Consider the following 16,635-nt stretch of genomic DNA (forward strand, 5'->3'; position numbering starts at 1 on the left):
AGGTCACTGTAATGGCAAAGGCAAGAGGACTGTTAGGTCAAGGCTAGCCTGGTCTACATCATTTGAGGCCAGCCTTGGTTACATAGTAACAAACCCTATCTTAAACACACAAATAAATAAACTTCACCAAAAATGAACTATACAGGAAAAAAACCTGCAGAGACAAAATTGCTTTCTGATTTTATGAGATCAATGTGAAGTCAAGGAAAGAAGACCTGAGCTTCGCCAGCTATCCTTGCTCTTAAAGAGAAAGTACTTACCATAGAGTTTATCTTAAGGGGATCCTTTTTGGTACCATCGGACCTGTAACTGAAACAGAACAGAAACTTGATTGTCTTCCAGTTACATACAAACACATACCACTTAGCTTCAGCTTTAAAAAAAGAAAAAGAAAATCAAACTGACCTTATTCCTTTAAAATAAGAATACGTAATAGTATGTAAAACTGAATCACCCATGCATTATCACATAATTCTATCTTGAAGGAGCAGTCACTTTCACTTTGGGTTTTGCTTTTCATAGTACTATTTTTGAGACAGGGTCTTGCTATGTAGCCCAGGCTGGCCTCAAACTCATAGAGACCCCCCTAGTTTTGCATACCAAATGCTGGGATTAAAGGTGCATACTACAAGTCTAGTGGTCAGCCTTAAATCTTAACACGAGGACATGTTCACAACCAAGCTCAAAGGATCAGTAAGTACATTTTTATTAAATCAGCTGTCAGTTTTGGGAGGGTCAATGTTTAAAGAATCAATATATTCTCAACAAATTAAACCTGAGCGTTACAAACTGTCTTGGTACAAGAGTTAAATAAGAATGGATGGAACTAGAGGCCATGTTAAGTGAAAAATACCAAACTCAGACAAACAATCCCATTTCCATTTTTATGCAAAATCTACATATGGGACATGACAGTGAGGGGGACTCTGAGGGGAGAATGACGGTCCTGGAAAAAAGAAGAGATGAGGAAATGAGAGGGTCCTGGTGGCTGAGGAATGATAGGCAAAACACTGCATGTTTTCTATCATGTGTGCAGTCTAGATTTAAATACAAACACACATATGACAGAGGGGGCTGCTTGGTGAGAAGGAGGTAAAATATGGGCCAAGTGCATTGATGCGCACATAATGTAACCATAAGCTCTAATGTATACTACTGTTTTGAATCCTATTAAAATATGTAAGAGTGAAATAGGGTTTTTTTTAATTAAAAAAGGGTAGTTCTATGGTCTGCATTTCTGAATATATGAGCTGCCACGGAAACAATGCATTATTTATTTAAAGATTCTCTTTCTTTTTTTTCACTTACGCAAAGTCTCCTCCAAGTGTACAAATCAGCTGGGCTCCAAACACGCTCCACAGAGACAGACCTCCATATTCCCAGGTTACTATTATAGCACTATTGTCAGGAGACCATCTAATTAATTTAACAGCTCCTGTTTTATTCCAAATGTCTGTGAAAAGATAGTGCGAAGGGTAAAAAGGTTACACAAAAATACCTAGTATTTTTTTTTTAATAAGCTTTATGTTCAAATCCGAACAAGCAGAACAGCACGGACTACTTCAATTTTACCTAGAATGAATCCTGTCCATGGAGGGTACCAAAAATAAGGCCAGCGTTAGCCTTGGCCTGATCTAACCTGAACACCTCAGAGCACAGGTGAATTGTGGAAGAGAAGGCTGGCTCTGTCGTGATTAACTTGAATGCCTACCAGTGTGTAATCTTCAAAGTTTGTTGTTTTGTATGAAGCAGCTTCTGTAAAATGGAGGTAAGGCTGCAGCCAACACTTCCCAGAATGGGCATGATAAGAATGAGTGTTGGGAGCAAATATCTGTTTCTTCAGTGTGTCAGATGATAGTGTACATGATTCTGTTTCTTTAGTGTGTCAGATGATAGTGTACATGACTCTGTTTCTTCAGTGTGTCAGATGATAGTGTACATGACTCTGTTTCTTTGGTGTGTCAGATGATAGTGTACATGATTCTGTTTCTTTAGTGTGTCAGATGATAGTGTACATGACTCTGTTTCTTCAGTGTGTCAGATGATAGTGTACATGACTCTGTTTCTTCAGTGTGTCAGATGATAGTGTACATGACTCTGTTTCTTTGGTGTGTCAGATGATAGTGTACATGATTCTGTTTCTTTAGTGTGTCAGATGATAGTGTACATGACTCTGTTTCTTTGGTGTGTCAGATGATAGTGTACATGACTCTGTTTCTTTAGTGTGTCAGATGATAGTGTACATGATTCTGTTTCTTCAGTGTGTCAGATGATAGTGTACATGATTCTGATTCTTTAGTGTGTCAGATTATAGTGTACATGATTCTGTTTCTTCAGTGTGTCAGATGATAGTGTACATGATTCTGTTTCTTTAGTGTGTCAGATGATAGTGTACATGATTGTTTCTTTAGTGTGTCAGATGATTGTGTACATGATTCTGTTTCTTTAGTGTGCCAGATGATAGTGTACATGACTCTGTTTCTTTAGTGTGTCAGATGATGGCCTACATGATTCTTCACACTGAAACAATTACGATGATGAATGTCGCAAAATACTTGAATAAAGTACTTTCCCTCCCAATTCATCTGTCAAACTCTGAGAATCTTTTATCATGACTGGTGACTCACACAGCATGTGAAGGGTCAGGAGATAAAGTTCAGAGCTTGCCCATACCACGAAATTTAATAAGGATCCCTGGTAATGCTGAGATTAAAAAGGCTGCATCCATGATACAAAGGAGAATAAGAGATAAATTGCCATGTAGATAGGGATGGGAGTTTTTCATGTTTCATTCATTATATAGGACAGAAACTAAAGTCCCACAACAGTCCCAGTCACACATAAACTCAATCTTTACCATGATTTATAATTTGTGTAATTAATGTAGTTGAAAGAAAAATAAACACTTGTACAGAGAATGCAATGCAAATGGTTCAGAGCAGTGTAGAAACACAAGTGATCTCTGAAAAAAATACACGACAATCCAAATCCTGAAGCATCCACAAACTTAACTGTCAAGAATGCTAAAATACATAAGCAAACAAATCCTAAGAAGTCAAAGCAGAGGCAGAGTCAAAGTCTTTGGGTACTAAGATTAATGGAGACAGAATATAAAATTACTACTGTTTTTATAGCTAAAGAAACAGAAGGGCTGGTGGGATACTTTGGTGGGAAAACTACTTGTCATGTCAAGTGCAAGGATCTGAGATTGGGTCTTAGAACCCATGGTGAGGGACAGACCAACTCTCAAGTTGTCCTCTGCCCTTGACAAGCTTGCTGTGGCATGTGCATTTCCTCCCTCCTCAATAACAAATGAAATAAGAGAAGGGAGCTAGGAGATGGCTTGGATTATAAAGTGCTCAGTTTGTAAGCATTAAGACCTAATTTTGGCTGGGTGTGGTGGCTCACGCCTTTAATTCCAGCACTCTGTGAGTTTGAGGCCACCCTGGTCTACAAAGTGAATCCAGGACAGGCTGTCTCGAAAAACAGAAAACAACAAACAAACAAACAAAGACCTAAATTTGGCCCACAGAACCAACATAAATGCTAGGCATGGTGCTACATGCCGCCTCAGTAGTGGGGAGGCAAACAGGAAGATCTCTGGGATTTGCTGGCCTGCAGTCCAGCTGACCTGGGCAAGCTCCAGGTTTCTCTAGAAATTTTGTCTCAAAAACTCAGAAAGTGACCAAGGAAGACATAATGTCAACCTTTAGCCTTACACAAACACACACATAACATACAAATGAGAGGACTATGATGAGGAAGAGCCAAGGGTATTAGAAATAAAAACACAGTAACTAACTGTAAAACTCAATGGTGAACTAAGCAGAACAGTAGCGTAACTGAAGAGAAAATTAATCATTTAGAAACAGACAGCAAAAATACAAGAAACAAACAAATAAATAAATTGTAAAAATCAGTCTAGAGAAATTTTAAAAATTTGAAGCCATGATAAAAGAAATGTAGAAAAATGCAGCAAGTATCTAATTAGAGCTCCAGAAAACAAGACTATGAGAAAGCCAATACTCAGAGATAATGACTGAGAATTTTCCAGAATAGGTGATAGAGGTGAATTTTCACACTCTGCAAATTTCACTTTGAAGCAGTATTGAAAAATAACAAAAGCCATGAATGGCAAACAGTCTACCAACTGAGCAACATCCTCAACCAAGGAAATTCAATTTAAAACCAGAAATGTGGGCAGTTATTTCTAATCTAGTAAGTGTACCTATTTCAATAGCAAAAAAAAAAAAAAAAAAAAAAAGTTTAAAAATAAGATAAAATATCACTGTACTTATGGGCACTTTTTAGATACTCATTAAGTAGATTAGACTCAGTAACTTAGCGAACAAAACTGTTGGCATAGCCCGCATTAAGACCAGAGGTGGACCGGGGCAAACCAACAAAGCACGATGGGACTCGGCAGGTCTTAATACGCCACAGTGCTGAGACCCTGCTGGAGAGAGAAGCCGATACCAAGGCTACCCTTTTCTTTTGCCCACTTATGCGAAAAAGCTTAGGAAAAAAAATTCACTATGGCCAGTTAGATAGAAGTATAAAGTTGGAGTAGAAAAAGATAATTCTGGGGACCTTCTGCTTTCCCGCCTTAAAGACAAAAGTCAGGACATGACCTGTTTGCTTTCTTCTTGAGGCAAATGCAAAATAAAGCTTGGATCTCAGAGGCTATTTTATGATCATGAGGGAAAGGTTAAAAAAGTTCAATAGGAGCTTGGCCTCTGGATTTCTTGCTTTTTCAGAAAGTAGATTGTATAGTCATAGTATTTTTTTTCTTTTAGTCTTAGTAAAAAGTATTTCTACTGACACAAAGTATAGATTTAATCCTGTGACTAGCACAGATTCAGTCAGGGTTCATCAAGAATGTCCAGTTTTGCCTATTACTATGATGCATCCAGCATTTAGAACACTGTCTAACATGTGGTTGATACTCTGCATTTGAGAGAATAAACTAAGATCAGGTAAAGATTACAGAAAGGCTTAGACAAGAAAAACAGGCTAAAGCTAAACAAGTGAGGATCAGAACGAGATGAAGGGATAACAGGATAGTTCAGGTGCCTCTTTAATTACACAAATTCTTGGGTCAGGTTCTTATCATATGTGTCGTAACAGTATTTAATTAGAGCATGAATTGCTTAATTTAAAGTGAGCTTTGTAAGCACTACATTACCAGCACAGTAGCTCCTCCTCAAAATCTGTGGTTTCAATTTTCACACTTAATTACCCAAGATTAATTTTTAATTGAATTAAAAAATTCAAGAAGTGAAAATTTCAGAATTCAATTAGACAAACTGTCTCAATACAGCAGAGCTTGTGTTCAAGTAACCCTTGTTTTTCTTAATAGTCACAAAGCACAAGGGTAATGCTAGCAGTTTAGATACATAAAAGAGAACATGAAAAGTTGTGATAACTAAAAAGGTGAAGAAGGGTTTTTAAAAAAGAAAATTGCATGCTGACTTTGGGAGGCTGAGGCAGGATGAATACTATGACCTCAAGGCCAACCTGGGCTTCACAGTGAGTTTCAGATAGCCTGGGCTAATGTGTGAAAGACTGTCTTTAAAAAAAAAAATCTCCTGTGAAAATGATGAAAGGGAAGCTTGTACTGGTTTTGCTGGCATACCTCAAACATTTGGACTCTAGTATGTAATAAAGATACTATTAAAACAGAAAAGGCATTAAACCTGTGTGTTTAAGATATGAGCAGAAAATATAGACTGACATGTCACACTAGGAAATACTAAGCCGACATGAAGATCTTAGCATGCTCCCCTCCCCAAAACAGCTGTCATTCTTAGTTTTCGGATGGTGGCCTAGAGTTGAAAATAGGTTTGCACTGAAAAACTGGTGTGTGTGTGTGTGTGTGTCTCTGTGTGTTTGTGTGTCTGTGTGTGTGTGTCTGTGTGTGTGTGTGTGTGTGTGTGTGTCTGTGTGTGTGTGTCTGTGTGTGTGTGTGTGAGAGAGAGAGAGAGAGAGAGAGAGTGTGTGTGTGTGTGTGTGTGTGTGTGTGTGTGTGTGTGAGAGAGAGAGAGAGAGAGAGTGTGTGTGTGTGTGTGTGTGTGTGTGTGTGTGTGTAGAGGGAGGGAGATGCTAATCTGCCAGTGGAGGAGAGGCTACCAAGATTCTTATATTAACAACTTGAGCTAAGAGAAAAGGACATCACTTCTAAAAAGGCTTCCCTTTGAGTCTTCTGAAACAAGATATAAAATATAATCATAGATTAAATCTAGTACTGTGACACCTGAGGGTTTAAGTTTGGTATAGCAGACACAGACAAGAACCTACATACTTCCCCAAAAAGAGGTGTCTGAGAGAAAGGCCCCATGCTAGTTACAGCTGTTCTATCTCATTATCACTTATTGAACAGTGTTGTCTGTGGAATGCATTGATAGTCCAGTAAATGCATGCACTGTGTGATGATCAGATAAAGCGAGACCCGACTGCTTTGTCAGCCTGACAGGATCACACATCTCTGGGTATACACGAGGGTGTTTCCGAAAAGGCCTCCTTGAGACTGGGCAGCACCACTCCACCGCAGGAGCCCTGGATGAATACAAATTAGAAAGCATGGGGCTGGAAAGATGGCTCAGAGGTTAAGGGCACCGACTGCTCCTCCAGAGGTCCTGAGTTCAATTCCCAGCAACCACATGGTGGCTCACAATCATCTGTAATGTGATCTGATGCCCTCTTCTGGCCTGCAGGGGTACAAGCAGACTGTATACATAATAGTAAATAAATCTTAAAAAACAAAACAAAAACAAAAAAACCCCCACACACTTTAAAAAAAAAATTAGAAAGCAAGCTGAGCACCAGAATTCATCTCTCTCTACTTCCTGACAACAGACAGGACATGACCAGCTGTCCTGTGTTCCTGTTACCATCCTTAAACTGTAGGCCAAAGCATGCCCTTTCCTTTTTCAAAAATATTTTACATGTATGGGTGTTTTGCCTGAATGTATGTCTACGGACTACTTTCACATCTGGCGCCTGCAGAAGCCAAAAGAAAGCACCTTCTAGAACGGGAACTAGAGATGGTTGTGAGCTGTCATGTGTGTGCTTTGGGCCTCTCGAGGAACAGCAGTGCTCTTACTGCGAAGCCATCTCCAACCTCGCAGCCCTCCTTTCTTAAGTTGCTCTGGTAAGGTATTTGTCACAGCAGTGAGGAGAGTGACATGTAGGGTGTCTTTCTTACACTCAATTTATAAGTAAACTTTCCTACAGGCCTTTGTGTGCACGGGACAAGCAGCAGGCAGAGCTTTTCACGACCACCGATGGTTTCAGCCATCCACTGCAGGGGTGGCAGTGCTGGAATTTAACCTCACAGGTCAAGAGAGACTTTACAAATACTCACCAGGGTACTGCTTTGCTGTAAGCTCTAACTTATGAGACAGCAGCATGGCTCCCGTAGTGTTGTCTATTGTATAAACCTGTACAGAACCACTGTGAAAACAAATGACACTTTTAGTGAAAAATGACAAAAATAAATAGAAAAGGCCCTATCATGGGAATCGATGTTCTAGCAAAAGGTGTACAAAGTAGAAGACCATTTTGTAAATAATTAGTCACCTCATCAGTGTGAGCAAGTGCACAGGCCATTTCCTTTCTAGATATTCTGGAGATTCCTAACATTTTCCAGGAATTGCAGACAATGTTCACTATATTACTGTATATAATTGCAAAACAATGGAACTAACCTGAACACAGCAGCACAAGGAAGAAAAAAGCTGGTCTATTCATACAATTTCCTATGTATAATCCTCAAAGAAAGAACTAATTTAGCAGTATGCAACCCAGGCAGCAAACACATGTGCGTGTTTCACACACAGACACTCTCCTCTTCAACTTGCTTTAGGAGAAAAACATAATGGAGAACACAGGAAAAATATACTAATGCCCACACATCTTAAAATTCTAAATAAAATATGAACAACTCGAAGCCATGAACATAAAATGTTTTCCTTCTTTTCTGCACTCTAGACTGGTCTAGACTTCACTATGTAGCCCAGACTACAATAATAATAATCAACAGCCTCAAATTCATGATCCTCTTCCCTCTGCCTCATGAGTACTAGAATTATAAACATGTGTCACAATGTTTGGGTTTCAATTTTATTTAAAAATTCTCCAATATATGAACTACAGCAAAAAACTGACTTAATATGTGAGCCTTAAGGATATTCATAATTAAATAAAATTACCAATGTAAAGTCCATGGCACACAAACATGAGGACCTGAGTTCAATCCCCAGAACCTAGGTGAAAAGGCAGCTCCAATGGTGCACACCAGTAATGACAGTGCTGGGAGGTGGAGGGGCAGAGCCCAGCACTGGCTGACAGCCCTGGCCTACTTAGTGAGCTCCATGCAAGTGAGAGGGACTGCTGCAAAAGGAGGAGGATGCCCTCCCTCACATGCCTGTCTTAAAGGATTAAAAATAAAGATCCTAAATCTTAGCTTTTTTATTTCTATCTCAACTTTCTACAGTTCAAACATCTCACTTTTGCAAATAAAATGGTTACCCTCTGAAATCTGTTCTTTACTTTTGTTTCAAAATAATAAAACACCTTTATATTTTATATTAAGATGACTGATAATTACGACAGGCATAATCAAGTCCCTGAGTGTGTTAAGATATCTTTTCCCCCCACAGACAGGCTTTCTCTGTATAGCCCTGGCTCTGTAGACTAGGCTGTCCTCGAACTCATAGAGAACCACCTGCTCTGCCTCCTGAGTGCTGGGATCAACAGTGTTTGCCACCACCAACTAACTGGCATGGTAAGGAAGATTAGGTTTAACTTAGAGCCAAAGTCTCTGCCAATTACCTTGCACAACCAAATGCCATCAGTCGGTATTTGTTATTTACTGCTACACAAGTCCCATCAATGACATCTTGTGGCCAAACTCCATGAAGTTGCTACAATAGGAAAAAGTTAAAACTTAAAAAGTGTTCCCCTAAACTTGCAGCTCAGTAATACTCATTCAATAAAGATTCAGTTTAACAAGATATCATTTGTCTTCATCTGCATAACAAATCTCTCACAAAGACTATCATCTACATGTTTTCCCTCGAGAAGCATAAAGTTATAAAAACAAAGAAAAAGGAAAGCACTAGCAATTTTTAGAAGTTGAGAAAGACACAAATGGTAAAGCATGCTTAGAAGTAGCTCACTTTGCACTGTTAGGCACACAGAAGGCTGAGGATTTGGTGCCTCTAAAAGAATGGCAGCGCTGGCTCACATGTACTTAAGAAGCACATTATAGCCCATGTGAGCAGCCGAGAGAGACCCAACTTCCATTACAATAGAAAATTGAACATTTTTCCTTTGAGCAAAACAGTGAACATCCAGGTGTAAACTAGTTTTTAACTCTTCCAAAATTCAAGCATCAGTGTCGGGGTAGTCAGGTACTCATATTGTCTGGAAAGGACTACAGGGCTCCCTTGTAAAGAGCACTGGAGACAAAAAGGGAGAGGGCGAAAGAAGTAAAATAAGAATGTGCTAATGTAGAGGCAGGCGACAGCTAATTCGGTAAAGTGCTTGCTGTGCAAGCATAAGGGTCTGAGTTTGAGTCCCCAGAAACCATGTGAAAAGCCAGGTTTGGTTGCATGGACTTGTCATCCCAGTGCTGGAAGCAAGGGCAGGTGGGTCTCTAAGACTCACTGGCCAGCTAGTTTAGTCTACTTTGCAAGCTCTATGCCAATGAGAGAGCCTGTTTCAAAAAGCAAGATTGACAGTGGCTGAGGAATGGTAGCCTAGGCTGTCCTCTGGCTTACAGAACACACACACACACACACACAAACACACACACACACACACACACACACACACACACACACACACACACCCTGAACATACATGTGTGCATAAGCAAAGGCATATACATATACATACAGAATAACTAAACATAAAGAACAAAATAATTATTAACTTTCAGTGGAAATAAAAATCTGCAGAAAAGGAAAAACTAATCATTGATATATTATACAGTTTGGTATAAACAGAATTTACATGCTGACTAATATATAAAAATGGTTAAAAGCCCCATTAAAACAGTAATGGAGAGATTGTGGTTATGTGTTGGGGTTTCAGAAGATTAAAGCAAATGGTTGTTTTCCCCAAGATAACATCAGAAACCACACAACTGTCAAGATAGTTTGAATAAGAATTATGTGAACTAAGAGACCACAGGATTTAATAACAAAGCAAAATTAATATATGCAAAATAAAATAATTCAAAATATATAATCCATACCTCTGCCGTGAATCTACTCGACACTGGTGTAATAAATCCAACTTTACCATCATTAAACACAACAGCAAATCCATCAAGTGTGGCACAGTATTCCATATCTTTAATGTGCACATCTGCAAAGCCGAGGAATGAACCTACTGATGAAAACCACATAAATACTTAACACGTTAGTATTTCATATATTCAGGTACTACCATGTGCCCAATATTAAAATGGTTCTACCTCATATAGAAAATATAACTAGCTGGGCATTGATGGCACCCGCTTTTAATCCCAGCACTCAGGAGGCAGAGGCAGGCAGATCTTTGAGTTCGAGGCCAGCCTGGTCTACAGAGTGTGTCCAGGACAGCCAAGGCTACACAGAGAGACCCTGTCTTGAAAAAACAAAGTATAACTACCTCTAGATGATTGAAGGTCTACTGAAAATGGTACTGTAGAGAGATTGATAGCTTTTCTTCCATTTGTCATTCCTTCCCAATGAATAAGATGAAGAAGTCCATCAGAAGTTGCAACAAGGAGATCTTCCAGCACAGACTGCAAACTGGAGGGAACCAAGCAACTCAAGTCAATTAACTTGCAAGACAGTATTCTGAAAAACTTAAAAAAGCTTCTGCAAGCCAGTATGCAGGAGGCAGAAGCAGGTGGATCTCTGTGAGTTCAAGGCCAGCCTGGTCCACAAAGTGACCAGCCAGGGTTACATAGCAAGACTCAGAGACAGAGACAGAGACAGAGACAGAGACAGACAGAGAGTGAGACAGACAGAGAGTGAGAGGGGTGGGGGAAGTCAGTGTGGTTTACACAGTGTAGTTCCAGGCTGGTCAGGAATTTAGACAGTGAGACTTTGTTCCCTAGAACAAAATAACAAAAACAACAAAAGGAAAACGCTTTAGCAAAGCAGATCATTAAATACTTACAGAACATTATATATCTATAACCTTATTCTAACTTAATCTAGATTAAAAAATAGAAATATTGAGGCAACAAATTAAAGAAGAATGAGGAGTCGGTGTGGTGTGACTGGTGGTACAGAAGAGGAAAGGGAACACAGGCAACTAACCAGAGGATGACAAACTGAACCCACAGAACGTACATGTAAGCATCCTCTACCACTGTCTAATAAACTTTTCAAAAGTAGGAAATGTATAATCTGATTAACAGGAGCCACATACAGTGACTAAACATTTGAAAACTCAGAGCTCATAACTTCTACATTATAATAAACAAAGCTGCAACAACAACTGACCAGACATACAGATAGGAAAATGTAAACCAGTAGAAAAAGAAAAATTCATCAATATAAATAGACTATTATATAATCACCATGTTGAACCTGCAGATAATCACTTAAAATAATTGTGATATAAATAACAAAGACGTGTAAATGAAGCCTGAGAAGATAGCTTTGTTGGTGACTCCAACCTGAGTAAAGCCAGGGCCATGCACTTGTCAGTCCATCCCTCTCTCTCTGCAATGCTCTCTCCCTGGGACAGACCAGAGTCTGTTCCATATGTAAGTAAGCATAAGGATCTGAGTTCAGACTCCTAGTACCCATATAAAAAGCCAAGTGTGGTGGCATTTACATGTAACCCTAGTGCTGGGAATGTGAGGAAGCATAGATAGGCAGATCTCTGAGATCTGCTGACCAGCCAGCCTACGCAAAGCACTCGATTCCAGGCTCAGTGAGTAACCCAGTCTCATAATGGTACGGTGGAGCCGGGTGGTAATAGTGCACACCTCTGATGCAGAGGCAGGCAGATCTCTGAGTCTGAGGTCAGCCTGGTCTACATAGCCAGTTTCAGGACAGCCAAGGCTACATAGAGAAACACCATCTTGAGAAACCAATTTAAAAAAATAAAATAAAGAATATGATGGAGAGAAACAGATGGCTATCTTCCCCAAAACACACACACACACACACACACACACACACACACACACACACACACACACAGAGAGAGAGAGAGAGAGAGAGAGAGAGAGAGAGAGAGAGAGAGAGAGATATCTCTACATAAGATAGGATACACATTTACCTCATTCAATTAAAAGTAAACAAACTAAACAACAGCTAATGCCAGTTGTTAAAGTAAGGAATATTTCTCAAAACTGTATAAAATTGGGCCTTATCCCAAGCCAACTGCCATTCTCATTTAATGTTCAGTACAAATGTCAAGCCCAACAAATTAGGTCTTTTCATGCTGTCCTGCTTCTTATAATATTCTGAATATCATCCTTAGTGGTAAGGCGTACAATTTAGGATACTGAGTTCTAAAGAACTGTACTAATATGGCTAGTAAGGAAAATCATGCACATATCATACGCTGTCACTTAGAACTTGAAGTAGGCTAGTGTTTCTGATTAACCAAGTACTAAAACTCATAATAAAAAATTTTTGTCATTTAAACATTCTCTGTATTCAAGCAATAACAAAAGATGGATAGTTAATAATAACCATTACTTTTTACTTAATTGATAATAAAAAGATAACTGTACTTTTGCTCCTATAAGCAATATTATAACCACTATTCCTAATTTTAATTGATTACATTGGTTCTAGCAATAGAAAATAGCTGACTATACAGACTTTCAGTGTCTCTTTCTCTCATATTGCAAGTGTATAGGGACTTTCCAAGAAGTATGTATTAGACCAGATAATAGTGTTGTTTAAAATTCTTTCTTTGGAAGTTTGAGAGAAAAACTGAGACTGACAAACATTTGAATTTGCAGAACCTACTCTTCCATAGGTGAAAAGTCATTGTCTTAGTCAGGGTTTCTATTGCTGGATGAAACACTGTGACCAAAAGGCAAGTTGGGGAGGAAAGGGTTTATTTGGCCTACACTTCCACATCACCGTTCATCACTGAAGCAAGTCAGGACAGGAATTCAAACAGCGTAGAAGCTGGAGGCAGGAGCTGGTGCAGAGGCCGTGGCTCGCTCACTGTGCTCCCTAAGCCTGCTTTCTTATAGAACCCAGGAGCCCCCATCAACAACTAGTTAAGAGAACGCCTTATACACTTGTTTACAACCCAGTGTTATGGAAGCATTTTCTTAATACAGTTTCCTCCTCTCAGATGACGTTAGCTTGTGTCAAGTTGAAATAAAATACCCAGCACAGTCACAGGAACTGGAAACAATTCCTTCCTCCCCTCCCTTCGGTGGTGCTGGGGTTGAACACCGGGCCTTGAGCACGGTGAAAACAGGCTCTGCGACCGAGCTACACTTCTAGTCCCAGAAACTCTTCTTGTGAAGTCTCTTTTTCTACCCTATTTCCATGTGTTACATGGCTTTACCACCAGGTGAGGGCATAAAGCCAAGCTGTATCCTTTCACCCCATTTAGTGCCTACATACATTTAAATTCATTCTGCATCAAGTAACAGTCTTTTAATTTTTTAATTTAATTTTGTGTGCATGTGTGTGTGTGTGTGTGTGTGTGTGTGTGTGTGTGTGCGCGTGCATCCATGCATACACATACGGAGGCCGAGGAGGGTACTACTCTATCACACTCCACTTTACTCCCCTGAGAACGGGTCCTGCGCTGGCTGGAGCGAGGCTAGCAGCCAGCAATCCCTAGCTACTCTCTCTGCCCACCAGAGCACTTAAGTTACAGGCTTGTGTGTGACCATTTGGATGTGGGTGCTGAGTATTGGAACTTAGGTCTCATGTTTGTGCAGCAAATGTTCTTACCCACTGACTCATCTCCAGTCACATTCTTGAAAATGCTTCTATCTTGAACAGATAGAATCTGAGGTGATCAGTAATCTCAGATAACAATGAATATGCTAAACTAAAAACTGTTCACTTTAATCACATTTAAGCAAATAACAAAGACTTTTTTTCAATGATGAGATTAAATAATAAGAAAACAATCTGAATAGGGCAATGACAACAGCTCACCACTTGCACCCCAATTTTGCACAGTTTGTTCCAGTGTTATTTTAACAATAGAAATGGTGAAAGAAACCCTTTGTTAGAACTATATATCATAAAGGTCTTTTAAAAATAGAATAATATTTATATAGTCTAGAAGATTCATATTATAGTCAAATGTTCAGTCTTTTTAATTTTTCAAATTGTTTCACATTTATTATTTATTTATTTGTGGGGGAGGGATGGCGTGCTTGTTCATGCTATGGTGCATGACTGAAGAGGACAACCGTGGGAATCAAGTCTCTACTTCCACCATGTGGGTCCTGGGGGGAGGGGGCAGCAGGCATTACTCAGGTCAGTAGGTTTGGAAACACTTTTACCTACAGAGCCATCTTCCTGGCCCCACGGCTCAATATTTTTGAAAGACAGCTATTTTTAAAAAAGTTGTTTCTAAAACCTGACCACTAGCTTAAGTATTCTTCTAGAATAAATGTCTAATACCTTTAAAACCTAATATTCTTATCACTATACACACCTTGGTTTTTACTCAACAGTTTATCTGGGAAGTTTCTTCAGGAATGATCCTCACTCCTGTTTTCACAGCTGTACACTGTTTATAAATCATATGTATGTGCAGAGGAAACAATATGCGGTTGTCTTAAGTAACAACTAAAAGGTCAACCACAAAGCAATTAAGATAAAATTAAATTGAAAAATCACTTGAAAAAAATCATTGACTCAAATAGACTTTTCTATATTTTAGCATTTCTCACTGCCTCGTCACAAGCTTTACTCACACTAGAATCAGAAAGCTTGATGCTCTTCCAGTGTGCATACACTTCCAAGAAACATGTGGGCTGTAGGAAGAGACAGCTCCTCTATTCCTCAACACACATGATTGGATTAGATCTTTCTAGCATGTTATCATATCATACAATCAAACAATATATAAGTTTTGGCATATAAACAGTTTTCTTGTGAGTCATATGATTAATCAACTACATGATCTTTTGTGGTAAAAAAAAAAAAAAACCAGTCAAACTTAATCAACATACTATACCTTGTGATGGGTGCTTGCAAATCCAGTATTTTTTTCATTTCTAAATTTAATGCTGGGGCACAATGTTCTTCCTTAAAATGAGGTATCCCCTTCATTTGTGGACTTCCTCTAAAAGAAATAGCACAAGGTTAAGACAAAGATATTAAATTTGCCTCCACTCTATAACTAATATACACTCAATTAAACAACATAGCCAAACTTAAGGGACTAGGTGCTCACCCTATAGATTCAAAAGTGAAGACCAAACTTGAATTCTATCACAGTGTATATATTTACATATTAACTAGATGTAAGTATGTTTAAGTAACAAACTTGTGTTGGGGGACTGAGAATAAAAAGCAGGAGGGAGAGAGGGGAAGGGAAAATTTAAGGTGAACTCTCAAGAGAAGCAATTTTGTTTAAAATGACTATGAGTCCCAGCTAGGAAGTAACAGAAGCAATTCATCATTCCATATGTAGTGGTGTACGGTCCAAACTGTTCATTCATTTCATCTTATTCCACACCCTATCTTTGATTCTTATTCTGTATGTATTTATTAGAATTAATATCAGATTCAGGGATATAATTAAATATTTCATAAATAACTTGACAATAACAAAATGGTGTATACATATTTAAATCCATAGTGATTAATGGCTGCAGAAGAATACATAGGTCAATGCCAAGAAACAGAGCACACACCTCTTCAGACTACAGAACTGTCGTGATTCCTTATCTTCGCCTGGCATGGGTGTATGCTTTCACCAGACTATGATTCCTTCTCAATGCCTGTATGGGGATTTGATAGTTATATAGGGTCTCTATTACTATGATAAACAAATACCATGACCAAAAGCATCTTGGGGAAGAAAGGGTTTATTTTGCTTTTACTTCCATATCACAGTCCATTATCGAAGAAAATCAGAGAAGGAGCCCAGGACAGGAACATGGAAGCAGAGACCATGAAGGAGTGATGGCTTTCTCATGTCTTGCTCAACCTATTTTCTTACATACCACTCACAATGGGCTGGACTCTTCCACTCAATTGTTAATTAAGAAAATGTTCTATATAGACTTGCCTACAGGCCAGTCTTTTGGAGGCATTTTCTCAACTGAGAGTTCCCCTTCCAAAATGACTCAAGCTTGTGTCAAGTTGACAGAAAACTAACCAACATAGTATCTTTTGTGACAGCTACTAATCTTGTCAACAACTGTCCTGCTAACATCATTTCTCTTTCTAATCACTTACAATCCTACAACTCAATGTAATACTACCACAGTTAAATGCAAAGAGTTGAAGGAGACCAATAGCTTTTGAGGTTTCTAGTTTTTGTGAAAATTACTTTGCTGCTCAGAAACCGTTTTTTCTTACTTTCTAACTGTGGATTTCTTTTCTTCCCTGCCGCCTCCCTCAACCCACATTTAAACTTGATGATAGTTTACTGTCATTTTGTATTGCAGTGACCAGG

At 39.0% G+C, this 16,635-nt stretch overlaps 1 protein-coding gene across 4 annotated transcripts in view; it reads right to left on the reverse strand.

Moving 5' to 3' along the window:
- Nucleotides 1-16,635, reverse strand: part of RIC1 (RIC1 homolog, RAB6A GEF complex partner 1) — an 87,360-nt gene that overhangs the window by 30,541 nt on the left and 40,184 nt on the right. For 2 of the 4 annotated variants that reach the window (XM_084772258.1, XM_084772261.1), the window contains 7 exons: nucleotides 15,187-15,294; nucleotides 10,660-10,802; nucleotides 10,262-10,398; nucleotides 8,833-8,924; nucleotides 7,364-7,452; nucleotides 1,309-1,453; nucleotides 261-309 (listed from right to left, as the gene is read on the reverse strand). In XM_084772258.1, coding sequence (XP_084628384.1) covers nucleotides 261-309; nucleotides 1,309-1,453; nucleotides 7,364-7,452; nucleotides 8,833-8,924; nucleotides 10,262-10,398; nucleotides 10,660-10,802; nucleotides 15,187-15,294 — 763 coding nt within the window. Of the gene's footprint in view, nucleotides 1-260; nucleotides 310-1,308; nucleotides 1,454-7,363; nucleotides 7,453-8,832; nucleotides 8,925-10,261; nucleotides 10,399-10,659; nucleotides 10,803-15,186; nucleotides 15,295-15,868; nucleotides 15,956-16,635 lie in introns of all 4 variants that reach the window. The other 2 variants (XM_084772260.1, XM_084772259.1) reach the window with 2 other exon arrangements.

This window comes from Acomys minous (genome assembly GCF_964271855.1).
Source record: "Acomys minous genome assembly, chromosome: 2".
NCBI lineage: Eukaryota > Metazoa > Chordata > Mammalia > Rodentia > Muridae > Acomys > Acomys minous.